At 61.3% G+C, this 27,883-nt stretch overlaps 1 protein-coding gene across 1 annotated transcript; it reads right to left on the minus strand.

The window, feature by feature from the left end:
* Nucleotides 1-27,670, minus strand: ZDHHC7 (zinc finger DHHC-type palmitoyltransferase 7). The gene is made up of 8 exons (XM_062176777.1): nucleotides 27,594-27,670; nucleotides 15,452-15,534; nucleotides 11,390-11,717; nucleotides 5,498-5,622; nucleotides 2,945-3,041; nucleotides 2,514-2,595; nucleotides 1,849-1,979; nucleotides 1-1,444 (listed from the first exon to the last, which is right to left on the minus strand). The coding sequence occupies exons 3-8, from the start codon at nucleotides 11,699-11,701 to the stop codon at nucleotides 1,268-1,270; spliced, it is 924 nt and encodes a 307-aa protein (XP_062032761.1). The 5' UTR covers nucleotides 11,702-11,717; nucleotides 15,452-15,534; nucleotides 27,594-27,670; the 3' UTR covers nucleotides 1-1,267.
* Between the last annotated feature and the right edge of the window lie 213 nt (nucleotides 27,671-27,883).

A 27,883-nucleotide genomic window follows, 5' to 3' on the forward strand; every position in this document is an offset into this window, starting at 1 on the left:
AACTGTCATTGGTTACTTTATTTCATATAAAAGTTACATTGCAAGAAGAGGTTGAAAACTCAAGTATCCTGGGCCCGCACAGACTTGCCAAGTCTCACAGGGTTCAGCCGCTTCGGGGCTCTTAACAAAGAGGACAGCTACGAGAAACCTCATGCCGAAGCCCAGTGCACGCGAACAACCCAGATGTGCAAATGAAGATGCAAACCACCTCCGGAAACGGATCTGGCGCCTGGACCCCCGGCTGTCTGTCCCCCTGCTGGGACACGGCCGGTGCCCTGCTCGCTGGCTGCCCGTGCCTCCAGCGGGTGCCTGGGCTGCCCTGGCCAGGACAGGGTGTGGGGTAATTAAGACAAACAGAACAGCTCCCGGCGAGGAGACCCCAGCGGAAGCCCCGGACTGTCACAAGCCACTGCTGGACGCGGCCGGCAAGTTAAGGCAAGTCCCCGAGGGGAGCTGTTTGCTTTCTGGCCAAGTCCGTGTCACCACCTGGCCGGGGGTCCCCTCACCAGCCCCTGCTTCTCCCCACACCTGTGTCAGCACAGCGCTGCACGGCGTGAGGCCGCCTCCTATCACTGAGGTGCCAGTCTACACTGCTAAGTTGGCTGGAACATAAAAAAAAAAAGAAACCGGTTCCAAGGCCCTCAGCCACTGTCTAGATTGTTTAAACAAAGGCGAGCAGGGGGCCCAGGGGAGCGCGGACGCCTGTTCTTTGGATCGAGACGCGCTCTGCCCGCAGTACGTTCACAGGGAGCGCGCCGGGAGGGCCGCACCCCCCCTTCCCTGAAGCCTCGGCGTCTGCAGAACAGCTTGTCCGCCGGACACGGCCGCTGGAGGTCACGGCGCCTGAACACTGCCGATTGGGACACACATGCACACACACAGTGCACACACACGCACACGGACTTCTGGAAGGGGCCCAGGGGGCCTGCGCCGGGCAGCGGGCCGTGTGCCGGAAGCCGCCTCTGCTGCCCAGTGCAGCTTCCGTGCGAGGCGCCCGGCGGTGGTGAAGCGCCGGGGGACGCCGACACGCCCGCGTGCAGAATTCTTGTTCCCTGGATTGAGACTGAAGGAAGCAGCTCAGCACACAGGACTTCGGTCACCCCTGTCATCGCCCAGCCAGCTTCCTAGAAATGCAAGAATTCCTAACAGCTCCAGCTGCCCTCTGGTCAGCGGCACGGAGGAGGCCCTGGCTTGCCCAGGGGTCACGGACCCCCGCGGACCCGTGCGAGTAACGGAACACGGCTGAGCTCCAGCCCGGCGGGCGGCCTCACACGGAGAACTCAGCGCCTCCCTTCCTGGGTCTCGCCTGCAGCCGTCTCAGTCGGAAGCCAACAAAGGGGTTCATCCAGAGCAGTGAGGGGGGACCCCCAAAGACGGACTTCATCCCTTCCCACCGCAGCCTCCGCTCCCACGTGGGCTTCTCGCTTTTCAACCTCTCGATCTCCTGCAAGCAAAGGCAGGCGGGTGGGCGGCAGCTCTGGGACGCCCCCGGCAGGCCGGGTCAGACCACGCGGCCGAAACGGGGGCTGCCACCAAGCCTCCGCCTCCCACGCCATTGGGGGGGGCTCCAGCAAGCGTGGGCTCTCCTTGCGGCCCCGGCCCCGGCCCCACAGGCTGCAGGAGCACGGCCAGCCTCACTGTTGTCTATGACTCCGCACAAACCCTGAGCGCCAACTCCACCTGCGGTGCATGGTGAACGCCAGTGCTGCCGGGACCCGGCCTGGCCCTCCCGAGACCGGCAGCTCTCGTGCGCGCACGTGACAGGGCAGCAGACACAGCGAACCACACCCCTCCTGACCTCCGCCGATGCGGCATCGCCCCGCACACGGGGCAGGGGCCACAGCCTACCGTCTCGTCGTTGCATATCGAGTGGATCTGGGTGCCGAACATGACGGCCGTGAACGTGAAGAACAGAAGCCCCTCAAGGCACAGGAAGATCAACAGTATTACAGTTATCGGGGGAGAGAAGTCGCTGCACTCTGTGGAGAGAGAGCATGGCTGGGACCACGTGCGCAGGGGCATGCCATGGGGCGGGGCGCGGTCTCAGCTCAGAGGGGAGCCCCAGGGCCGGCTCCCGGGGAAGTCTCACGCTGCCAGCAGGCACGGCCGCCGTGCCCGAGGAGCGGGGAGGACGCACACCCCACTTCCTGAGGCTGCCACGCCCACTGTATCTGGGTACAGAACTGCTTTTACAACACAGCCAACGCCGGGCGAGCGGGGCATGTGTTCCCTGGGGTGGGAAGGAGCTGCACAGCCAAGAACTGGCTCTGGCACCCCTGCTGAGGTCACCCAGAAAACACACGAGGTCTGGCGAGAGAAAACTGCGCTCCCCCGAGCCTCAAGCGCCTGCAGACATGAATACACGTGCCAGTGGAGGTGACAATTACGTGGCCTCACTACCCCGGCAAAATGGCCACGCCGAAGCCTAAGGAAATAAATACGACAGACACAGTGCCTGCCTCCCATATAGCTGCCCCTCTGCACCCGTAACGTGACCCACGGAGTCGGCTCACCAGTCCACTGCCCGCGGACACAGGAGATGAACTGCAGCCCACAGAGGATCAGAGCGTGGACGGACGACAGCGCTATGTACATCTACAACGGAGGGGGAGCCGGTCAGCAATGCAGCCATGAGATCTCCCAGGAGCAGTGGCAGACACACGACGCCACGCTGGCGCCTCCACAGTGCGAGGGGAGGACCCGGGGCTGCCTGCCGCCTGCCCAGGACCGCAGTGGACCAAGTCAAGTCACTACACAGCAACACACGGGAAGACGCGGTCAGCAACGGCAGCCAGGCCAGGAGAGCACCGGCAGGCAGGCGGCCCCGGTCTGCCCGTGGGGCCGCCCTCCCACGTCTGGGGTCTGAATAAGCCCCCTCCAGGCGAGCTTCTGGCTAAAGGGCTTCGCGCTCAGCCGGGGTGGGCACCGCGGCGGCGGTACTCACGGTGAAGAGCACGAAGAACCTCTGGTTCTTCTCGCCCACGCAGTTGTTCACCCACGGGCAGTGGTGATCCATCTTCCGAATGCACCTTTTACAGATACTGCAAGGCAGAGTGTGGTCTTCAGCGCCCACGCCCGAGACGCGCGGCAAAGCCGGGAGGGCAGGCGGGGCGGCCGCCGCAGCACAGCCGCGCCGCTGCTGGGAGGCTCGGAGCCGGGGAACGCAAGGTTCTGCTGCCCAGAGCCACGGGCCCCAGGTTCCCAGGCCCTCCAGACACAACCCGACCAGTCAAGGGCCCAGAGCTGCAAGCCTGCGAGTTAAAAGTCCACTTGAATGAAACACAAAAGCTGACCGCTCACTGAGCCTATTCCCGCCGCGCCAAGGCCACTCCTGACCGACCGGAAGCTGATTGGCTGGCAGCTGTGTTTCAGAGAGAGCCTGCGCCGTGTCCCCACACTGAGCCCCACACCCAGGGCAGCAGGCCTCCTCACTCCAGGGAGACGGGCTGCACGGCGTCACCTTCTCCCCATCGCAGCTTCTCCGCCTGACGTCCGTGCGCCCATCACTCCATAACCTGCCCAAAGTTCCCATTTCACCATTTTACACAGATTTATTATACTCTACAGCCATCAAAGTTCACCCACGGCACACACGAGCCAGTGACCCTGCCCCCCAGCGCTAGGACACGGCTATCGTCCCCCAAACAGCCCTGTGCCCCCCTCCCCAGCGCTAGGACACAGCTGTCATCCCCTGAAGCAGCTCTGTGCCCCCCCCCCGCCAGCACTAGGACACAGCTGTTGTCCCCCAAGCAGCCCCGTGCTCTATGCCCCCCCAGCTCTGGGACACGGCTGTTGTCCCCCAAGCAGCAGCCCCGTGCTCTATGCCCCCCCCAGCTCTGGGACATGGCTGTCGTCCCCCAAGCAGCCCCGTGCTCTATGCCCCCCCCCCAGCTCTGGGACATGGCTGTCGTCCCCCAAGCAGCCCCGTGCTCTATGCCCCCCCCCCCAGCTCTGGGACATGGCTGTCGTCCCCCAAGCAGCCCCGTGCTCTATGCCCCCCCCCCCCAGCTCTGGGACACGGCTGTTGTCCCCCAAGCAGCCCCGTGCTCTATGCCCCCCCAGCTCTGGGACATGGCTGTTGTCCCCTAAGCAGCCCCGTGCTCTATGCCCCCCCCCCAGCTCTGGGACACGGCTGTTGTCCCCTAAGCAGCCCCGTGCTCTATGCCCCCCCCCCCAGCTCTGGGACACGGCTGTTGTCCCCCAAGCAGCCCCGTGCTCTATGCCCCCCCCCCAGCTCTGGGACATGGCTGTCGTCCCCCAAGCAGCCCCATGCTCTATGCCCCCCCCCCCCAGCTCTGGGACACGGCTGTTGTCCCCTAAGCAGCCCCGTGCTCTATGCCCCCCCCCCCCAGCTCTGGGACACGGCTGTCGTCCCCCAAGCAGCCCCGTGCTCTATGCCCCCCCCCCCCAGCTCTGGGACACGGCTGTCGTCCCCCAAGCAGCCCCGTGCTCTATGCCCCCCCCCCAGCTCTGGGACATGGCTGTCGTCCCCCAAGCAGCCCCGTGCTCTATGCCCCCCCAGCTCTGGGACATGGCTGTTGTCCCCCAAGCAGCCCCGTGCTCTATGCCCCCCCCAGCTCTGGGACATGGCTGTTGTCCCCCAAGCAGCCCCGTGCTCTATGCCCCCCCAGCTCTGGGACACAGCTGTCGTCTCCTAAGTAGCCCCGTGCTCTATGCCCCCCCCCCCCAGCTCTGGGACATGGCTGTTGTCCCCCAAGCAGCCCCGTGCTCTATGCCCCCCCCCAGCTCTGGGACACGGCTGTCGTCTCCCAAGCAGCCCTGTGCTCTATGCCCCACCCCAGCTCTGGGACACGGCTGTTGTCCCCCAAGCAGCCCCATGCTCTATGCCCCCCCCCCCCAGCTCTGGGACACGGCTGTCGTCCCCCAAGCAGCAGCCCCATGCTCTATGCCCCCCCCCCAGCTCTGGGACATGGCTGTCGTCCCCCAAGCAGCGCTGTGGCATGTGGCCCCAGCTCCACTGCAGTCCAGCCCCATGCCATGTCAATCCCCATCCCCCTCCCCCTCCGGCCGGGTTACTGCTCCACTCTGACTACACCCCTTCCTCCGCCTTTACTTTCTGGCACTCGTGGGGGTGTGAATCTTCTAGAACTTTTCCCCGGTAGCCGTAAGGGAGACAGACCCCCTGGCCTCCGGTTTTCTCCTGCCGGCATCCATCAGGTGGTCCCCAGCTCATGCTCGGACGTTCATCTCGGCAAATCCAATCCAGGAAGGGAAGGCACCCTGCAGGTGCCGCCCCGCCCGTGGTTGGGCCCTGTGACTCTGACTCCGGGAGTGCAGAGGCCCCGACGTCAGCCTCCCCTGCAGGAGCACACAGGCTGCTAGGGCAAGGAGAAACCAGAGGGCGACCACGCCAGGGGAGCAGGGTGAAGGCAGATGCTCGGCCTCCATGGGATGCTGCCTGCGCCAGCCAGGCCCAGACCAGGTGGGCGTCTGTCACCTGCTCCGCCCCTCCCGGTGTTGGGGCTCCCGCCGGTACCTGCAGTGGTGGGCACGCTCCGGCTTGATGCAGCAGCACTTGGGGCACTTGTAGATCACCTCCCCGGGCTTCAGCTGCAAGCTGTCCATGTGCTCCTTGGTGGCATTTCCCTTGGGCACCGCCCCCTGCGGGCAAGGAGGACGCTCTGACTTGGCGAGAAGCAGCTGAGCCCCCAGCCGCGTGTGTGCAGGGCCTGAGGCTTCACCGTCAGCAAACCACGCGTGCCGTGGCTGCCGCTCACAGACCACTGAACCCAAGGAAGCATGGTGACCCTGACCGGGCCGGGAGCTCTATTTTCCACCAAAAACCAGCATGAAAATACACAAAAACGAGTCGCCACTACCTTCCTCGCAAACCGAGAAACCGTCTGCGGGCTCTCCAACTTACCACGGACAGGCCAGGGACAAGGTGCTGGTGCCGCCCCTCCCCGGTGCCCAGCCCGATGTTGGGGGGAGGGGGTCTGTCTGGCCATGCTGCCACAGGGCTGTGCTATCAGCCATGAGGGGAACAGCAAACAAGATCTCCAAGTGGACCTTAGCTCATGCTGTAGCGTCACCCCCACACCAGGCGCTTGGCCGGGCTCACCGTGTGCCTCCACGTACAAACCTGCCCACTGTGGCCCAAGTGCCCGAGGAGGGGAGGGAAGGGACAGCGCGAGGCCGCGCTGAGGGCCAGGCGTCACTTTGGAGCAGGACCCCAGCTGACGACCAGGGAGGGGACATCAGGTCGGCGGCAGAGCTGAGCCCTCAGCAGGCTGAGCAGTGAGCAAAGCAACACCAGAGCCACGTGGAGGGTCCTGCTTCCCCTCCCCTCCTCTGGAGCAGCAGTAATTCCATGGGGGATGGCGGAGTAGCACTTTACACAGGGCTCCGTGGGCTCGCCCGGCAGCCTCCAGCTCTCCTGCACCAGCTGTTCGTACTCTTTATTCTGCTCTTTGTTTTTATTTGCTGCTGCTTCCCCGCTGGGCAGGGCCTCCTCTAAGGACGGCCGGTAGCAAGTCTGTGTCTGTAATCAGCAGACGTCCCTCGGACGGGCATCGGTTCCGCAGCCGCTAGCGAAATCATGTGAAACAAAAACCCAAAGTGGTGTCGGTTCTAAACCTGTGCCCGTCTACAGCCTCTGCCTCCTTGGTCAGAGCTTAGCCAAACTCCTCTGTCCGCTTTCCCTCTGCTGATCCTCAGGGACCCCCCCCCCCCGCACCCCCACCCTTGAGAGAAGGATTCTGGACAGAGCTCATCTCCACGTGCTGCAGGTGGCGGTGTGCAAACGTTTGCCCTCGGCTGGTGGATGAGGTAGAGGCCAGGGTGTGCAAGCAGTTAACAGAAGGGAAGAGCTGGGTGCCTGCTCTGTCACTTATCTGTATGTGACGATGAAGGGATGTGGCATCTCCCCACTCTGGGGTCCTCAGACAGGCCTTGGACACCTTCGCTCCTCCCAGGGCCCGGATGTCTTACAGGTGAGTGCTGGTGTGCAAAAAAATGGGAAGTGGGGTTTTGTGTGTTTGCATGAGTGTGTGTAGTTTCAGGCCTTGGGAGGGAGGGAAGGGGAGAGAGCAAAACCTTTGGAAGGTGTTTCCTGTACCTGGGACCCTGCTCTGCATCTCCTTAGTCCTCCACTGTGAATTGGGGGTGGGGTGGGTGCCAGGGAATAAACCTTACATGAGAACAAAAAAACACGCAGGAAGGCTGCGTCCCAGGGCAGTGGACGCCTGCGATGGCCACGCACTGGGAGAGACGCTTCTGGAAGCCGTGGCGGTGGAGGAGGCAGGCAGAGTTACGTGGCAGTTCTTGGCGCTTCAAGGTAGGGAAGAGGCCTCTGAGCCAGGGCCTGGGCTCACAGAGAAACGCACACCGCTGGAGAGCAGGACCCTGGGAGGGGTCAGGGACAGCAGTCCTCGGAGGCAGCAGGAATGAAGAAAGGACGCCTGGACGAGCGGCAAGAGGCAGCAGGGGCGTGGGAGACCACGGAGCAGAGCTGGGCGGGGACCCCCCCAGTAGCAGACACATCACAGGAAGGAGGCGCGGGGGGAGGTGGGCGTCCCGACCCGGCCTGACCGCAGCCGGCCTCCCCACAAGGGCCGAGCAGTCCCGTCTCCCCAGTGTGGGAGCGGTTCTGGTCAAGACCCCACGGCTTCCTAACACTCAGACTGTCCTTCAGAGAGGCTCGGAAGTTAAGGGTGTCAACTCTGCTCCAGGCCACCCAGGTTCCACAGAGGCCTGATGGCCCCGAGTCCACGCACACCCTCCTCAGTGAGATGGTTCAGACCGCAACTCCAGCTCCCCCAGCTCTGAGACGCGCAGGTATCTTCCAGAAAAAAGGAGATGGGAGAGAAGCTGGCGTAACAGAAGAGCTGAGCAGAGGGGGTGCTCAAGGCGCAGCCTAGGGCGCCCAGGGGGCCTGCTTGGGGGTGACGCTGGGCCAGAGCAGCAGCAGTCCCCTCACGGCTGGAGACCGTGTTGGCCGTGGGCTGGGCACAGCCAACATGGTCACCCAGGCCCTGCGGGGCTGGCTGGCAGAAGCCAATGCTGTGCACCAGGGGGTCCCCAAGTGCCACTGCGGAGGCTGGTAGCATCTGCCGCGATGGCCCGACAGGAGAACACCCATTTCCTCCACAGCGACAGTGACCCTCCCCACCCCCCTATCCCAGCCACTCTCAGGTGAGAGAAGAACACACAGGACAGTGTGGACGCGGGGTCAGCTGGGCCTGGAGTGAACAGGACAGTGTGGACGCGGGGTCAGCTGGGCCTGGAATGAACAGGACAGTGTGGATGTGGGGTCAGCTGGGCCTGGAATGAACAGGACAGTGTGGACGCGGGGTCAGCTGGGCCTGGGATGAACAGGACAGTGTGGATGTGGGGTCAGCTGGGCCTGGAGTGAACAGGACAGTGTGGACGTGGGGTCAGCTGGGCCTGGGATGAACAGGACAGTGTGGACGTGGGGTCAGCTGGGCCTGGGCTGTGCAGCAGCCCTTCTGCCCTCTGTACAGGAGAGCTGGTGTGCTGAGCGCAGGGACCCCAGAGACCGCGCTCAAGGGTCCTCCAGTCTCCCCCTCTGCTTCCTGGCATCCCACCCCGCAGGCGGCTGGGGCCGAGGCACTCCCGCCGGGGGCTCCTCGGACACCGTGACCCCGGCTGGATTTACACGGACTCCCAGTGGCTTTTGCAGCGTGTCCCTGGGGTATAGGCAGCATGGCAGGAGGCGTGCCACCCAAATGGACAAAGGCCTCAGCGAAGCGTTTCCTGAGAGCTGATGTGCACACAGCCCACAGGCCTGTCACTCGCGCTTAGGGAAATGCGAATCAAAACCACCGTGCGCAGCAGGTGCTGGTGAGGGCGTGCACAGGGCTGGTGGAGCCGAGACTGGCCTGGCGCGGCCGAACACTGTTACCAATGACCCCGCGAGTCCACTCCTCAGGTCCCCACGGGAAGTGAAACAGCCACACAGACGGCACAGCAGCACCAGCCAGACGGCCGAAGAGCGGAAAACCCCAGATGCCCACCACCTGGTGGTGACGACGGACAGGTATGCGTGGGGTGAAGGCTGACCCTGCACACAGGGACTATGGAGGGAATGGACACGGTCCCCCACGGTGTGACCCACTGCTACGACACGTCCAGGACGGCCAAGGCCCGAGACGAAAGCAGACAGGGCCCGGGAGGGGTCGCTCTATGGGGTGACGAAAACGTCCACACATGCTAGTGCTGAGGGCCTGAGGGCCGCCGGGGCGTGCGGATGCCCTCAGCTCCGTCAGCCGCGCCTCACGTCTGCCTGACACCCCTGACACGCGTGTACCCCGTCTCAGCACAGCCAGCGCGCCTCACGTCTGGACCTGACACGCGTGCACCCCGTCTCAGCACAGCCAGCGCGCCTCGCGTCTGGACCTGACACGCTACGCGTACACCCCGTCTCAGCTCCGTCAGCCGCGCCTCACGTCTGCCTGACACACCTGACACGCTATGCGTACACCCCGTCTCAGCTCCATCAGCCGCGCCTCACGTCTGCCTGACACACCTGACACGCTATGCGTACACCCCGTCTCAGCTCCGTCAGCCGCGCCTCACGTCTGGATCTGACACACCTGACACGCGTACACCCCGTCTCAGCTCCGTCAGCCGCGCCTCACGTCTGGATCTGACACACCTGACACGCTATGCGTACACCCCGTCTCAGCTCCATCAGCCGCGCCTCACGTCTGCCTGACACACCTGACACGCTATGCGTACACCCCGTCTCAGCTCCGTCAGCCGCGCCTCACGTCTGGATCTGACACACCTGACACGCTATGCGTACACCCCGTCTCAGCTCCGTCAGCCGCGCCTCACGTCTGCCTGACACACCTGACACGCTATGCGTACACCCTGTCTCGGCTCCATCAGCCGCGCCTCACGTCTGCCTGACACACCTGACACGCTATGCGTACACCCCGTCTCGGCTCCATCAGCCGCACCTCACGTCTGCCTGACACACCTGACACGCGTGCACCCCGTCTCAGCACCGTCTCCGCCGCAGCCCCCAGCTCCTCCCCAGCCCAGCGCCCCTCCTGCACGGCACACACACAGTGCCCTGCACTCATCTGCGGCCCCCACCACCTTGCTCGCTGACTTCTCACCAAAGTGAAGACCCTCCCAGAGGGGAGAGAGGGTGGGGGCAGGGTTGGGCTGCTGGGTGTCCGGCACGTTTAGAGGAACAAGGGAGAAGCACACCTGTTAGCAGAGCTAACGAGGCACTGAGCGACGTCTCCACTGAACGGGGCCTCCTGCCCGCGCAGCAGGAAGCCTTGCCCGATGCCCACGGGCAGGGGCCTGGCCCCGGGGGCACAGCCAGGGAGACGGTCACCTGGACAGAGCTCCTCCTCCAAGGAAACCTTCGAGGAGAAACCCCTGATCTGACGCACTCCACGCTCCAGGCAGCTCCAGGCGGAGGCAGGGTGTGGCGCCCGTGGGCGTTCTGCCGTGAATGGGGAAATGAGCAGGATGCCGTCAGACTCCAGCCAGACGAGGCTCCCAGCTGCCCAAGCCACGACCACCCCGGGTCCTCAGCCGACAGGGTCTCTGCCCTCGGGACCTCCACTCTGGTTTCCTCCAAGTAGCAGCCGCGCCCCTGCCGCCCCTCATCACCGGAGCCCCCCTCGGCTGCGCAGGCTGAGCCCTGCCTGTGACCGGATAAAAGGGCACCGTTTGCTCCTGGTCTTAGCACAGACCCAGCGAGGAGAGCAGCGCAGGCTGGAAGCGGTCCTGGATACCTCTGACCCTCAGCCTGAAGAACGTAAACCGGCCGCTTCCTGTCAAGACGTCAGCAAAGATGAGCAAAGTGGCAGAACCGGACGAGCCAGGCCTCAGCCCAGGCCTCAGCCCATCTCTGAGAGCATGGGTGGAGAAGGCCTGGCCCGCGGCTGTGGAAGGCCCTGCGGAGGCAGCCTCAATGGGACTTGAAATTCAATAAAGCTATAGCAGGCTAATTGTTAGGCTGGTAATTCTGTATGGTTTATGAATAATGCTATAACTATCTATATGGCCCTTGGCAAAAAAAAAAGGTTCCCCTTGTAGAGAGGATTAAACCACAAGAGCTGTCAAGCACCCTCGTTTGGCACAATCTCTCCCCATGAGCAAACAGCCGAGGACCACAGCGCCCGAGGACCACAGCGCCCGAGGACCACAGCGCCCGAGGACCACAGCGCCCATGGACCACAGCGCCCGAGGACCACAGCGCCCGAGGACCACAGCGCCCGAGGACCACAGCGCCCGTGGACCACAGCGCCCGAGGACCACAGCGCCCGTGGACCACGACCTCACTCCTGGTTCAGCAAGCTTCCTCCCCAGCTAGCACAGAAAGAGGCGACAGTCAACACCCCGGGGCCTGTGGGGCAGGAGCCCCGGCCCAGTGCGCACTCACGGGGTCGGTGAGCATGGTCCGCAAGTGCGAGGACAGGGCGAGCACCGCCAGGCAGTTGAAGACGACCCCGTTGACCACGGAGTACCAGAAGTCCTTGGAGGGCAGCAGCATGACGAAGGTCACCACGAAGTCCGCGTAGACGACCAGGAGCCACGTCATGACGGCGCAGACCATGCCACAGCCGTCGCGGATGAACCACACCCGGTCCGCCAGGTCGGCCTCGGAGGACGAGGACGAGGAGTCGTAGCTGTCATTCTCAGTCAGCAGCGGGTGATGCTCGACGTCCCGCAGTCGGTGTCCTGACGGCTGCATGGTTTCCTGGCGCACCCTGGAGGGGCGACAGGCCGGTGAGGCTCACAGGACACACACACGCACACAGAAGCTCGCACACACCCCTGCACACACACACCAGCTCGCACACATCCCTACACACACTCAAGCTTGCACACACCCCTGCACAGCTGAAAGATACACACACGAGCACACCCCTGCACACAGCTCATATACACATAAGCTCACACCCCTGCACACACAAAGGTCGCACATACACAAAGCTCGCACACACCCCTGCACATACTCATATACACACACAAGCTCGCACACACCCCTGCACATACTCATATACACACACAAGCTCGCACACACCCCTGCATACAGCTGAGATACACACACACACACCTCTCTCAAACACACCACTCACACAAATACACACACCCCTGTACACACCCACTTGAACACACACAGGCCACTTCAATGTGATGTTTGTCTAAGTGCACACAGCAGAAAAGAACAGAACCAGTTAACATGTGAGTTTCCCAATCTTTCACATTCTTCGTTTACTGTCTAGACACACTAAACTGCACAGTATAGGTTCTGCCTACAACATAAAACTGTCACCTCCACACGACATAGCCACATAGAGGTGACACGCAGGACAGGCCACGCAGGGTCAGAGGTCCGGTCTGCGCAACGTAGGACAGGAGCCTGCGCCCCAGAGTCCTGCAGCACCCCGAAGAGCATCCCCGACGCCGACCAGCCATGCCCAGCCACCCAGTTTCACACGGGTGCCTGCTCGCTGAGCTCACGGTTCATACCTGGCTTCTCTCTGCTCCCCGCTTACTCCCATTTCTCCTTCTTCCTTTTTAAGGTTATTATTTTTTAAGATTTATTAATTTGAAAGAGTTAGAGAGAGGGAGGGAGAGCCAGACAGATCTTCCATCCACTGGTTCATTCCCCAGATGGCCGTGATGGCCAGGGCTGAGCTAGGCCACGGCCGGGAGCCTGGAACCCCACGGGGTGGAGGGGCCACGTTCGGCTGCTTCCCCCGGCGCGGCAGCCAGGACTTGCGCCAGCACTCACAGGGAAGCCAGCGTTGCCAGGATGCCGGCGCCTCGCTCGCTCTCACACCATGTGGCCATGTTTCTGTGGCAGGTTCCCAACTTCTCTCTGCTGTCCTCACCCTGGAGCCCCGTTTCTAGAATGCCCCTCCCCGCTGTTTGAGTCTCGCTCAAGCTTCCTTCACGTATCGACTCTTCTTCCTCGCTCACTCCTGTGCGACCTTCCTGTATTTTTTATATCCAGCATCCGGCTTCAGAAACTAAAAACGTACTTTGCCTAGTAACTCTGCTCTACACGTATGGCCTTCTCTCATCGGGGTTCCATGTAAGAGTGGCACTCGTGGCCAGTGTTGCTGGCGTCGACGGCGTCAGCTGCTCACGGGGGAGCGGGAACGCTTGCGTGCACGTCTACGTCGGAGCAGGGCTCTGCCCACGTCTGAGACAGGCAGGGTGCGAGACACAGCGGCCTGGCTGCCAAGCCAGTTCACGCTGGAGTTCAGGTCTGCTACCAGTGACTAACAGCATGGTTTCTTGAAAACCCAGCGGGAACCCGGCAATTACGGCAACACTTGGTGACTTGCCGAGTTCACGTCCCAGATGCTTTGTGGGATTCCCTCTGGAGACAGAAATGCTGGCTGTGCACGAGGAGAGGAAAGCCTGCTCCCACAGCAGCAGAGCAAGCCACTCTCTCGAGTCAGAAGAAAACAGCGTGACACAGAGGAGACTGTGACACAGAGGAGACTGTGACACAGAGGGGTGGGGGGCGGGTAAAGCTGCCGCCTGCAGTGCCGGCATCCCATGTGGGCGCCGGTTCAAGTCCTGGCTCCTCTTTTAATCCAGCTCCCTGCTATGGCCTGGGAAAGCAACAGAAGATGGCCCAAGTGTTTGGGCCCCTGCACCTGCGTGGGAGATCTGTAGGAAGCTCCTGGCTTTAGATCGGCGCAGCTCTGGCCATTGGGGAGTGAACCATCGGGTGGAAGACCTCTCTCTCTCTCTGCCTTTGCCTCTGCTCTCTGTAACTGTGCCTTTCAAATAAATAAATAAATAAATCTTAAAAACAAACAAACAAACACAACCCTGGGCAGACCCCAGTGGGCTGCTCTCTCCACAGCACTCGGTCAGCTCTGCAGAGGCTCTGGCAGGCCTGTTCCCTCTGCCTGCGTCAGGACCACCCCAGGCCTCCTGCTGAAGAGACCCCCTCCTCCTCCACGCACGCTGCGAGTGGGTCTCTGCACACCAGAGGTGTGCAGGCGGCAGCGGGAACCACCAGCAAAGCCTGATTCTTGGGGGGTTGGGGAGTGCGCCCTCTTAGGTCTCCTCTCACTCACCTCTGTACCCAGGGCAGTCCTGCACACCTCTCCGCCCCGCCCGAGGTCTCCCTGCCGCCCATCAGAGGTCCCTCTGTGCGCGTGCGCTGTCTGGCACAGCCAAGGGCACGCTTGCTGAGGACAGCGCAGCACAAGGACGCAGCCCTCAGACCCCACTGGCCTGGTGATTTCACTGTCAGTGTCTCAGGGACTCGCCATTCAGGGCTCAGAGCACCAGGGACTGAGCCAGAGCCACCCTGCTTCACGGTTCCGTCTCAGGGCCACGCCCCACAGGAAGGGGTGCTTGCGGGCTGGGCAGCAGGACAAGCCACGGTTCTGTGGCTGATGTCATCAAGTTCCACGCAGAAAGCGCAGTCTTTGCCAGGCGCACAGGCCCACATCTGAGCCAGTGCAGCGCAGCCTCCGTGCAGGGCCTGAGAGAACAGGACGCAGTCTTTGGGGCGGTGCCAACGGCAGGGTATCCGCGCAGGACCCCCAACACTGGCTGTGGTAGGCTGGTGGCACCCAGACCCTGAGAGCCCCGTGCTCTGTGGGGGTCCACACTCCCACTGCAAGTCAGCAGCAGGACAACCTGAGAGCCACGTGTACTTGGTTTCAGGACAGCGACCGCGCACCGCAGCAAGGTTAGGCTGGACACGTCCCGGTGCCAAGGGCACTGTGTCCGCTGAGTCACCGCAGCACCCTTCATTAGCACAACAGGAGGGAGGGGAGGAAACGGAGAAAGCACTCCTCCACGCCGAGCCCACCGCTCCACGCCGAGCCCACCCCTGCACGCCGAGCCCACCGCTCCACGCCGAGCCCACCCCTGCACGCCGAGCCCACCCCTCCACCCCGAGCCCACCCCTGCACGCCGAGCCCACCGCTCCACGCCAAGCCCACCCCTGCACGCCGAGCCCACCCCTCCACCCCGAGCCCACCGCTCCACGCCGAGCCCACCCCTGCACGCCGAGCCCACCCCTCCACCCCGAGCCCACCCCTGCACACCGAGCCCACCGCTCCACGCCGAGCCCACCCCTGCACGCCGAGCCCACCCCTCCACGCCGAACCCACTGCTCCACACCAAGCCCACTCCGAACCCTGGGAGCTCACTGCAACACTGACACAACACCGGAACGCACAGGCTTCTGGGAGCCAGCCCCGCTCACGCCTCCTCGGCCCCTGCGGAAGCCTGTCTCCGAGAGGCAGGCACGGGCCCTGCACACCACCATCTCCCCCTTCAGTGGTGACCTGATGGATTCTGTCCGCGCCCGAGCCTGTCTGAGGCCAGGCCAGACGCCTTGCGCTCCTGGGACACCCGCACCTCCCGCTTCCCCCACTCAGTGCAGACTCCTTCTCCAAGGACCAACCCCACGGCAGGGAGGCGCCCCCGTGCCGGCGAGGCCCCCGCCCACGCTCACCTCAGAGCCGGCTGCGGGGCATCACGGGGACGCTCGGCGCCTGGCGGTCAGGGTCTGGGGCACATGCTGCCGAGTGACAGGACCTGCAAGACAAGGCCGGCTTGCTCGTTACCAAGTCCATGTTTGTTAGCAGCCTTTCAGAGCGTACAAGTGGGGAGTCACTGCTCACCTAAGTTGTGCCAGACATGAGTGACTTAGCTGGATCTGCCCGTGTTGGCCTCCTGCCTTTGCTACAGGTCTGTGAGCCGGCACCCTCAGGAAGGACCCCAGGGACCACCCAGACCCAGTCCGGCTAGCCGTTATTTCAATCACCCACCACTGCACTGAAGGGGCGAGAGATGTGGGAAGCCCCAGCCGGTTCCCCGGGAGGCATGAGGGGAAGACGGTGAAAGGGCTGGGGGTGGACAAGAGGCGGGCGGCGCAACTCTCCCGCTCCTGCCATCATCGCACACGCTCTGGTGCGTCTCCCCAGACCCCAGAGCGCGCTCGGCTTCCTGTGGGCCACGCCCCCACCAGGGCACAGGCTCTGCCACAGTGGCCTCGCCCAGCCCAGCCACTGCCAGATTCCTCAGGAGCGTCTCTCCCCCGTCCAGGCCTGCACCACTGCCACACAAGGGCATGGAGGCCTTCCACACCGGCTCAGGATGGAGGCAGCTTCAGAATAAGGTACCACACAGTACGGTTATTTAAGTATCTGTGCAATGGGCAACGACTTTAAATGCTTAATATCATTTTTTTTTTAATTTGACAGGTAGAGTTATAGACAGTGAGATAGAGACAGAGAGGAAGGTCTTCCTTCCATTGGTTCACCCCCCAAATGGCTGCTATGGCCGGCGCGCCGATCTGAAGCCAGGAGCCAGGTGCTTATCCTAGTCTCTCACGAGGGTGCAGGGCCCAAGCACTTGGGCCATCCTCCACTGCCCTCCCGGGTCACAGCAGAGAGCTGGCCTGGAAGAGGAGCAACCAGGACTAGTACCCGGTGCCCTAACTGGGACTAGAACCCGTGGTGCCGGCGCCGCAGGTGGAGGATTAGCCAAGTGAACCACGGCACCGGCCAATAGCATTTTGAATTGTTTTCCAACGAGCTCATGTGAACGACATTTAAAATCTGAAACCAGCAGGTTAAGCTACCCCGAGACTCCCTGCTCTCGTACCAGAGTGCCCGGCCGCTCTGCTTGCCATCAGCTTCCTGGGAAAGCAGAAGATGGCCCACGTCCTTGGGCTCCTGCCACCCATGAGGGAGACCAAGTGGAGCTCCTGGCTTTGGCCCCACCCAGGCCTAGCTGTTGCAGCCATTTGGGGAGTAAACCAGCCGATGGAAGATCTCTGGCTCCCTCTCACTCTTTCAATTAAATAAATTTTAAAACTGGCTTGCAAGCTACAGGACTGCCCCTTGTAATCATCAGGTACGCAGCAGGACTTCTGCAATGAGACCAAACACCCAGTCAACAACTCTCAGAGGTTAAAGAGTAACCAGTACTTTCTCCACAGTAAACGCTGACCCCATGGCTCAGCAGTTCTACTGCTAGGTGTTTACCCAAGAAAAATGAATGCAAAACTTGTACTAGATCCCTTCACAGGGGACTGGCGCTGTGGCACAGTAGGTTAAGCCTCCGCCTGTGGCACCAGCATCCCATGTGGGCACCGGTTCGAGTCCTGGCTGCTTCACTTCCAATCCAGCTCTCTGCTACAGCCTGGGAGGCAGCGGAAGGTGGCCCAAGTCTGTGGGCCCCTGCACCCACGTGGGAGACCTGGAAGAAGCTCCTAGCTTCGGATCAGCCCAGTTCCAGCTGTTGCAGCCAAATGGGGAGATCTCTCTGTCTCCCCCTCCCTCTTTCTCTGTAACTCTGCCTTGCAAATAAATAAGTAAATTTTAAAACAAGAAAAACCGTTCACAGCAGCTTTATATCCCCAAACTAGAACCCCCCGAGTGTTCATCAACGGAGGTGACTTCTAGTCACTGTGTATATTCACAAACTGACACACTTCTGAAGAGCAGGGGAGGTCACTGACAGGAGCAGCACAGATCGCGTCTCTAAGATGCTGTGCTGAGCACAGGAAGCCGGACCACTCGATCTGTAAAGAACAGAGCAGGCATCTGAGCACAAGGGGGCGCCCAAGGTCACATTCAGCTGACGGCTACACCTAGACAGGGAGGCAGGTGACACAACAACGTGTGTGTCTTTTTTAAAGATTTATTTATTTGAAAGGCAGAGTTATAGAGAGGCAGAAGCAGAGAAAGAAGTCTTCCATTCGCTGGTTCACTCCCCAAATTGCCTCAACTGTCAGAGCTGGGCTGATCCGAAGCCAGGAGCTATGAGCTTCCTCTGGGTTTCCCGTGGGGGTGCAGGGGCCCAAGCACTTGGGCCATCTTCTACTGCTTTCCCAGGCCACAGCAGAGAACTGTGTCGGAAGAGGAGCAGCTGGGACTACAACTGATGTCCACATGGGATGCTGGCACTGCAGGTGGCCGCTTTACCCGCTGTGCCACAGCGCCCACCACACAATGTATGTTTGTAAGATGAAATTCAACGAGCTATTAAAAAACACCAATGAGGGGCTGGCGCTGTGGTGTAGTGGGTAAAGCTGTTGCCTGCACTGTCAGCATCCCCTATGGGCGCCGGTTCAAATCCTGGCTGCTCCACTTCCGATCCAGCTCTCTGCTATGGCCTGGGAAGCAGTAGAAGATGATCCAGGTCCTTGGGCCCCTACACCAGTGTGGGAGACTGGGAAGAAGCTCCTGGATCCTGGCTTTGGATCGGCGCAGCTCCGGCTGTTGCAGCCAATTGGGGAGTGAACCAGCGGATGGAAGACCTCTCTCTCTCTGCCTCTCCTTTCTCTGTGTAACTCTGACTTTCAAATAAAATAAATAAATCTTTAAAAAAAAAAAAGACACCCGTGAAGTACACACTTACCTGTGCACCACACGTTTCATCACACAGTGCTCGTGCCCTGACCACCACGCTACTGGGAGGGGGGTAACCAGCACAGGCACTGTGGCACGGACAAAGGGGAGAGGGAACAGCAGCCGCACGAACTGCTTCTCAGAGTCCAGAACCGCCTCGTGTTTATTTTTATCTAACTTCAAGCAAGTCTGAAACTCCTCCCTCACCATTTTCCTTGACTAAGAGCAGAAATGTGTTTCTCATTAACGCACTGAAAACAAGTAAGTAAACAAAAGACAGGAGCATTCTTTGGTGATCAGTCACTATTAAAAAGCCAGGGTGTAATTACTTTACCGGTCCTGCCCTGCTAACGAGGTCTCCCCTCGGGTCTGGAACCCGTGTTTATAGGAGAACTCAAGCTGTGGGGACTCCTCAGCGCGTCACTACTCACACACCCACTGGTGACCTGTGCAACACAGAAAGAAGCGAGTCTGCCGCAGGCACGGAACAGGCAGCAAACACCGATGCTGCCACCAGGGACCTACTGGACTCCAACAGGCGTGGGTGGGGCCTGGAACCCAAGGCACAGGAGCAATGCACCAGCGCGGTGGAAACCAGCCTCGTAAAATACTGCGCTGCTGCTGTTCCCCACACCAGGAGGGAGACCACGAAGCTAATTCTGTCTGGAGGAACAGAGAACGTATCGACAATGACGACAGCCTGGGTGGGCTCTGCAGAGGAGCCAGGCATGGACAAGAGGCACAGCACGGGAGGCGCACAGAGGAACACGGCACAAAGGAGGACGCAACCGAAGGCTTGGGCTGTGGCTCGCTAAGCAAGCCCTCTGAACACCGCGCGGCTGCAGCAGGCAGCACCAGAGCATAGGACTATGGATGATGTCTTCAAAAGGTCACTGGCATTAAGGAGAGAGCACACCGGCAGGAGGAAGACTAGCAGCCAGCAGAGACGATGGAGGCAAAGACGGGGAGCAGGCCTGGCGCAGCAGCCGTGCGAAGAACTCGGCGGCCGATGGGGGAACGCCAGGGAGCAGCGCCGCCAGTGTTTCTGCCCCAGGGCCTCCAGCTTCTGGAACTTGGGGTTCATGGGAGCTGAGGCGCAGGGGAGGCTCACAGAGCTGACCCACAGCGAGAGGCCCCTGCACAGAGGGCGCATCAGCAGGAAAGGGAGGAAGCTGGGCAGGCCAGGGCGACCTGGGGGGCGGGCTGGCGGCCCCGAAGTCTGCAGCAGCCGACCACCCGAGGGAGCACGGGCCGGGCCAGCTGGGTTGCCGCAGGCCCCTTCCTGGTGTTTCAGTAACTAAGTGCTAAGACAGGAGACTGAGTGGTGAGAAACAAGGAAGCAAATGTTCCAGACTGCAGCTAGAAGGGAAAGGGCTTGTTACAAACACCCCTCGTGTGTCACCCAATGTTCCCGACGATCCTTAAGCAGCTCCTGGTCCCCCCACTTTTCAGGGAAGCCCCCTTAGTCCCACAGGATTTAAGGACCCGCCCAGTGACAGTGAGTGAAGTATCAGAGTCAACCCCAGGTCCTGCACTCCACCCCTCCCGTGCTGCACTCTGGAGTGACCACGCCACTTTCAAAGCGCACAGCACGACCACCAAGCAGCTGTGACGGAAGCTGAGCAGCGCGTGCGCCAGCTGGCCGACTGAAACCTCGGACTGAAAGCACGAAGCTACGAGGCCAGCCACAGGGGCTCCCGTTCTTTTTTCTAATTTTGTGCTTTGAACTTTTCTTGCAACTACAAAAGCAATGTAGGTTCAAGGCAAGCTTCTATTTTTAAAGAATAAGGTAGGGGGCCAGCACTGTGGTAGGGCAGGTGAGCCGCTGTCTGCTCCACTTCTGATCCAGCTCCCTGCTCATGTGCCTGGGAAAGCAGTGGAAGACGGCCCAAGTGCTCAGGCCCTGCACCCGCGTGGGAGACCCGGAAGAGGCTCCTCCCTCCTCCCTCCTGGCTTCGGCCTGGCCCAGCCCAGTGCAGATGCTGCAGCCATCTCGGGAATGAACCCACAAACGGAAGATGCCTCCCTCTGTCCCCCCTCCTCTGTGTGACACTGCCTTTCAGATACATGAATAAATCTCTCGGGGGAAAAAAACGAGGGCCCAAGTTTGCACACCAGGCAAGGAGCCCTAGGGAAGGAAAGGTGAGAGAGAGAAGCTGTGAGGAAACTGGAAAGACAAGCCAGGGACAGGCTGAGTGATACAGCACTCCCAGGATGCCACGGGAGCAGCAGGAGCAAGCCTCCGAGTCGGGGTGGCTGAGCCAAGCCCCGCGTGAGCCAGCAGCCGCCTGGGACGACGGCTGGGACACGGGTGGCCTGCAGGGACTGAGGAAGACCCGGAGGAGGTGGACGGGCAGGACGGGAGAAAGCCGAGTGTCACAAGCAACGGTAAAACCTTGTAGGCGGCCACGCCAACAGGCTGGTGCACAGAGGCAGAGCTGATGGGAGAAAGACGGCCGAGCACCGAGGTATTCTGGCTCACTGGTGTGTCAGGACGGCGGAGCAGGTGTCAGACCGGTGGCCCCACCTCCCCACACCTTCCTCAGCACAGCGCCCTGTTTAACAGGAAACGAACTCTTACAACGTCAACGTCAGATTCATCAAAATCCAAAATGCTATGAGAAACTGACACACCAGTGAACCAAAATACTTCAGGAAGTTCCTGGAGAATGTGTATTATAAAAACACTATGTGGACTTCAAAACTTTTATTTATTTATTTATTTGAAAGGCAGAGTTAGAGGGAGAGGCAGGGAGACAGATATTCTGTCCACCTGTTCACTCCCCAAATGGCCACAACAGCCTGGACCGGGTCAGGCTGAGGTCAGAGCTTCCTCTGGGTCTCCCATGTGGGCAAGGGGCCCAAGCACTGCTGCTGCTGCTTTTCCAGGCACATTAGGAGGAAGGTGGATGGGAAGCAGGCAGGGACTAGAATTGGCACCACTTGCAGTGGTGGCTTAACCCACTATGCCACAGCACTGGCCCCTCAAAACTTTTTTTTTTTTTTTTTGACAGGCAGAGTTAGTGAGAGAGCAAGAGATAGAGAGAAAGGTCTTCCTTTTCTATTGGTTCATCCCCCAAGTGGCTGCCACAGCCGGCATGCTGCGCCGATCCAAAGCCAGGAGCCAGGTGCTTCCTCCTGGTCTCCCATGGGGTGCAGGGCCCAAGCACCTGGGCCATCCTCCGCTGCCTTCCCGGGCCACAGCAGAGAGCTGGACTGGAGGAGGAGCAACCAGGACAGAATCTGGCGCCCCAACCGGGACTTGAACCTGGGGTGCCGGCGCCGCAGGCGGAGGATTAGCCTAGTGAGCCGCGGTGCCGGCCCAAAACTTTTTTTTAAAGATGTACTTATTTATGTGAAAGGCAGAGCTACAGAGAGGCAGAGGCAGAGAAAGAGAGAGAGAGAGAGAGAGTCTTTGATCCACTGGTTCACTCCCCAGACGGCTGCAACGGCTGGAGCAGATGCAGGGGCCAAGGACTTGGGCCATCTTCCACTGTTTTCCCAGGCCATGGCAGAGAGCTGGATGGGAAGTGGAGCAGCCAGCACTTGAACCAGTGCCCATATGGGATGCTGGCACCACAGGAGGTGACTTTACCCGCTACGCCACAGCACCGGCCTCAAAACTCTTTTGCACCAAAACAAATACATCTTTTCATTTCAGTCTGCACAAACTTTTTGAAGCACCCTAACGTTTAGCTCTTGGTCACCAGGTAGGGACTGCGTGAGATCCAGCGGGTGGACAGAGGCTGTGTACTGCACACCTCCAGTGCCAGGCGCCCGGCACACACTCAGGCCTCACCCCACCACCATCCTGAAAGCGAAGCACTGGGACCTGCTCATCTTCAGGACAAGGAAACCGAGTCCTGGACAGCAAGTGGGCAGCTTGTCACACGCACAGGCTGTGAAGGTGCAGCCGGAGCCGCCGGCGCCTCTCAGAGCAAGGGCTTCACACTGTGCGCTCCGGAAGGAGTAAGGGGTGTGAGACAAACGGATCCTCAGGGCTCAGAGCACATCCACGACACTGCTGCCTGTCTCAAGAGGCACTGGGGGCCGTGCTGTGACGCAGATTAATCCCCTGCCTGCAGCGCCGCCATCCCATATGGGCGCCAGTTCGAGTCCCGGCTGCTCCTCTTCCGATCCAGCTCTCTGCTGCGGCTGGGAAAGCAGTGGAGGATGGCCCAAGTGCCTAGGGCCCTGTATCCATCTGGCAGACCCAGAAGAAGCTCCTGGCTCCTGGCTTCAGATCAGCCCAGCTCTGGCCTTTGCAGCCATTTGGGGAGTGAACCAGTGGACGGAAGACCTTTCTCTCTCTGTCTCTCCCTCCCTTTCTCTCTCTGTCTCTCCCTCTCACTGTCTATAACTCTACCTCTTAAATAAATAAATAAAAATCTTAAAAAAAAAAAAGACACTGAAAGACACTGGAAGAGGCAGGAGTGTGGTGCAGCAGGTTAAGCCGCAGCGCCCTCCCAGCTGCACTTCTGATCCAGTTTCTTGCTGATGTATCCTGGGGATGGCTCAAGTGCATGGGCCCATGCCACCACACAGAGATCTGGATGGAGTTCTTGGCGCCTGGCTTCGGCCTGGCCCAGCCCTGGCTCTTGTGGCCACCCGGAGAGTGAACCAACAGATAGGAGATTTCTGTTTCCTTCTCTCTCCCTGTATCTCTTTCAAATAAATCCTTAAAAAAGAACTACATGATACTGAAACAACAGAAGGCTTGATTTTGGCCCCATAGGAACTTGGATCTTATGAAAGGATTAAAAGGATTCTAGCAAATGGTTTTCAAGAATGGATCAGAAGCTGGTGGAGCCCAGAGCTAAGAGTAGCAAGGTTAGAACAGGTCTGTAGATGGAGGTAAGGAAGCAAGTGAAGGGAGGACCATGCGGCAAGTGACAGTGAACGCTACTCAGCCCCATGACAGAGCCCAAGGCACAGACACGAGGACGCAGGGTTCTCCCTTCCTGGGCAGCTGGGGTGGGAGGCTGACAGGCGCTGAGACACACGCGCATCAGAGGAAACCAAGGTCAGGACTCTCCCAGCTCCTTCCTCCTGCAGCACCTACGTCATCTGTCAAGGCCAAGGAAAGCAGGAGGGTGCCACGTGGTAAACAATTTAACCCTGGGGTGGTGCTGTGGCCCAGTGGGCGAGGCTGCTGCCTGTGCACTGGCAGCCTAGATGGGCACCGGATGGAGTCCTGGCTGCTCCACTTCCAATCCAGCTCCTTGATAATGTGCCTGGGAAAGTAGCACAGGATGGCCCGAGTGCTTGGGCCCTTGCACGCACGTGGGAGACCTGGAGGAAGCCCCTGCCTACTGGCTGCACAAAAGTCCAACTCTGGCAGCTGTGGCCATTTGGAGAGTGAACCACCAGATAGAAGACCTTTCTCTCTCCCTCTGACTCTGCCTTTCAAATAAATAAATCAAAAAATATTAATAATCTAAGGGTTGGCGCGATGGCGTAGCAGGTTAAGCATCTGCTTATAGCACTGGCACCCCCCCAGGCTCCAGTTTAAGTCCCAGCTGCTTCACTTCCGCTCCAGCTCCCTGCTGTGGCCTGGGAAAGCAGTGGAGGATGGCCCAAGTGCTTGGGCCCCGGTACCTGCGTGGGAGACCCGGGAAGAAGCTCCTGGCTTCGAATTGGGCCAACTCCAGCCATTGCGGCCATTTGCAGAGTGACCCAGCAGATGGAACTTCTCTCTCTCTCTAATTCTGCCTCACAAATAAATAAATCTTTTTAAAAAATATTTTTTTAAAATCAACCATATCAGAAAAAGGACTGGCTTCTGTCCTTGGCCAGCAATGTGATTTAGGGTGGGGTCTGGCCACATCCAAAAGACAAAAAATGTGATCTGAGGGGGAGCTGGGGTCACACAGTGTCTACGTGGGAACAGATCAACCGCAAGAGCAGTCCATCCGTCAGTCAGGCTCACGTAACAGAGGCCTCGCAGAACGGGACAGCGGTGCTCAGGTGAGCGTCCCTGGGACGCGACCATTCACCAAGGCCACCCTGACGGCACAGGGGGAGCGACCAGGGCCCCGGGCACGCACCACGGCCACCCTGACGGCACAGGGGGGCAGCCAGGGCCCCGGGCATGCACCACGGCCACCCTGACGGCACAGGGGGACAGCCAGGGCCCCGGGCACACACAACAGCCACCCTGACGGCACAGGGGGGCAGCCAGGGCCCCGGGCACGCACCACGGCCACCCTGACGGCACAGGGTAGGGGGTGGTGCAGCGAGGGCCCCGGGCATACACCAGGGCCACCCTGACAGCACAGGGAGGGTGGCCAGGGCCCTGGGCATGCATCACAACCGCCATGATGGCACAGGGGCAGTGGCCAGGGCCCCGGGCACGCACCACGGCCACCCTGACGGCACAGGGTAGGGGGTGGTGCAGCGAGGGCCCCAGACATACACCAGGGCCACCCTGACAGCACAGGGAGGGTGGCCAGAGCCCTGGGCATGCATCACGGCCGCCATGATGGCACAGGGGCAGTGGCCAGGGCCCTGGGCACGCACCAGGGCTGCCCTGATGGCACAGGGGGCCGACCAGGGCCCCGGGCATGCACCTCTGCCCTGACGCTGGGGTGGGGGGAGGGGGGGTGGCCAGGGCCCTGGGCACACACCAGGGCTACCCTGAAGGCACAGAGAGGGCGACCAGGGCCCCAGGCACGCACTAGGGCCGCCCTGACAGTACATTGGGAGCAGCCAGGGCCCCAGGCACGCACCAGGGCTGCCCTGAAGGCACAGGGAGGGCGGCCAGGGCTCTCTGGTCACATGCCACTTCCCTGACTCCGCCCCGCAGGCTTCTGCTCAGCACTGGTTTTAATTTGCGGCTTTTCCCTTAATAAACCCTAACGGTGACATACGCACCTTGAGTTCCATGAGGCCTTCCTGTGGGCTGTCCCCCCTAAACTCTGCAGCTAGCTGAACGCTTCTCACAGGCCCCAGCTGAAGGGCCAGGCCAGCTGTGAACACCCACTCTGAAGACTGCTTTGTCTTCAGTGCCCAGTGAGAGAGCGCCTTGACCTTACACTTCACACTCTGCTCCAGTACTTGGATCCCAATTAAAACTGTGTAATTTAATTAATGAGTGTATTTATTTTTATTTATCTGAGAGGCATACAGACAGCTCCCATTTGCCGGTGCAGGAGCTGGGCGCCCAATCCAGGTCTCCCACATGGGTGCAGAGACCCCGGTACCCCAACCCACCGCCCGGAAGCTGGAATCAGGAGTGGAACCGGGCTATGAACTCAGGTACCCCACCATGGGAGGGGCCGTCCTGAGCAATGTCTCACTCACTTTGCCAAATGCCAGCTCCGAAGTGGCTTTTTTTAAAGAAACACAGCCTAGGACCAGCATCTTTGTGTAGCGGGTAAAGCCGCAGCCTGCAACACAGACATCCCACGTAGGCGCTGCCTGTGTCCCGGCTGCTCCATTTCCGATCCAACTCCTTGCTAATGAGAAAGGCAGCGGAAGATGGCTGGCGTGGTTGAGCCCCTACCATCCACTGAGAGACACGGATGAAGCTCCTGGCTACAGCCTGGCCAGGCCCTGTTGTGGCCACCCAGGGCGTGAACCAGCAGATGGAAGATCCACGGCCCAGACGGCCGCAATGGCCGGAACTGCACCGATCTGAAGCCAGGAGCCAGGAGCTTCCTCCGGGTCTCCCGCACAGGTGCAGGGCCCAAGGGCTTGGGCCATCTTCTACCACTTTCCCAGGCCATAGCAGAGAGCTGGATCGGAAGTGGAGCAGCCGGACTCGAACCGGCGTCCATATGGGATGCTGGTGGTTTTACCCTGTCACAGCACCGCCCTCCTCTTTTCCAGAAGCAGCACAGTCCAAACGCTGCTGCAGATCTGCTGTGCAGTTACCCACCCAGGACACTGGTCAGCTCAGCCCGACACCGGCGGCGCACGTGAAGTCCGCCCAGTGCTCTCTGCTCACATGAACCATGACTGAATGACTTACATCATCGGAGAGTCCAGGCGGGCAGTCGGCAGTTCCAGCGAGAAGTTAAAAGTAGGTCTGCACCAAAGGTCACGGTATGGGGCCGGTGCTGTGGCGCAGCGGGTAAAGCCACCGCCTGCAGTGCCAGCATCCCATACAGACGCTGGTTCGAGGCCCAGCTACTCCACTTCTGATCCAGCTCTCTGCTATGGCCTGGGAAAGCAGCAGAAGATGGCCCAAGCGCTTGGGCCCCTGCACCCGCGTGGGAGACCCGGAAGAAGCTCCTGGCTTCGGATCGGCGCAGCTCCGGCCTTTGCGGCCAACTGGGGAGTGAACCAGCAGATGGAAGACCCCTCTCTCTCTCTCTCTCTCTCTGCCTCTCGTTCTGTGTAACTCTTTCAAATAAACAAACAAATCTTTAAAAAATGTTTACAAAGGTCAGGGCAGACGAGTGGGGCTCTCCCCACGCCCACGCTCCCTGCAGGAGGCTGTCTCACAACGCAGCAGGAACAGGGCTGCCAGGCAGGCTCTGGGCCACCAACGAGTCACAGGGGAGCCCAGCCACGCCCAGCCACGCTGACCCCTTGTTTTCCGCCTCTCAACTCCCGGGTGTGCGTCAACCAGTCTACCTCCCACCAGCAGGCAAAGCCCAAACACCTCTGTCCCCACCCCTCTGCCTTCCAGCGCGGTCCAAGACGCACTTCAGCTAACACGCGCGGTTCCGGACAGCACCAGCCTGAGCTGGGGCCGAGCGCCCACTTCCTGGTCGGCAGCCGGCCGGCCGCCCCGCGGGCAACAGAACAAGGTGACTCTGGTGACCAGCCAGGGGCTGAGCGGTCCCGGAAGCCACGCGGCCGGACTTCCATGTCCAGGGCACGGGGGCAGCCAGAGCAAAGCCGACCCACGCAGGCACAGAGGCGCGGCCGCAGCCGGACGGTGCAGCCGCCCTCGGCCGTCCCCACCCAGCGGTCGTCCGCCAGCGAATCGCGTCTGCACCGCCCACAGAGCCCTCGGCTCCGGGAGCCCCCAGGGCTGCCTGACCACGGCCGGAAGGTGGGCGCCGAGTAAACACGGAGCACGGGGGGCGCAGCGGCACCGCAGCAGCCACAGGGCCACGTGCGAGGCCCCTGTGATCCGTGCCCGCAAACAACTCTTCCCAGCGGCGGCCAGAAAACCACCCCACCGTCAGCCACGCGGGAGAGCCGGGCCCGACCCCCGAGCGCCGCTGGGAGCCGCGAGCGGAGGCCGAGCTCCGGGCAGCGGCGCCGCGCGGCCCCCGCACTCACCCGAGGCCCGGGCGCGGTCGCCCGGCGCTGCGGCTCCTCCCGGGCGGCGGCGGCAGCAGCCGCGCTCATGGCCGGGCCGGGCGGGCCCCGCGGCGCGGCTCGGGGCCGGCGGGAGAGGGCGGCGGCCGGGCGGACGCGCGAGCCCGCAGCCCTGGCTGGAGCGCCCGGCCGAGCGGCCGCCGGAAGTGAACCCTGCGGGGGTCAGCGGCGCCGCGCCTGCGCGGTGCGGCCGCGGCCGGGGCGCGGGGTCCCTGGGGCGGGGCGTGGGGCCGAGGCCGGGCTCCCGCCGG

Source organism: Lepus europaeus, chromosome 19 (genome assembly GCF_033115175.1).
Source record: "Lepus europaeus isolate LE1 chromosome 19, mLepTim1.pri, whole genome shotgun sequence".
Taxonomy (NCBI): domain Eukaryota; kingdom Metazoa; phylum Chordata; class Mammalia; order Lagomorpha; family Leporidae; genus Lepus; species Lepus europaeus.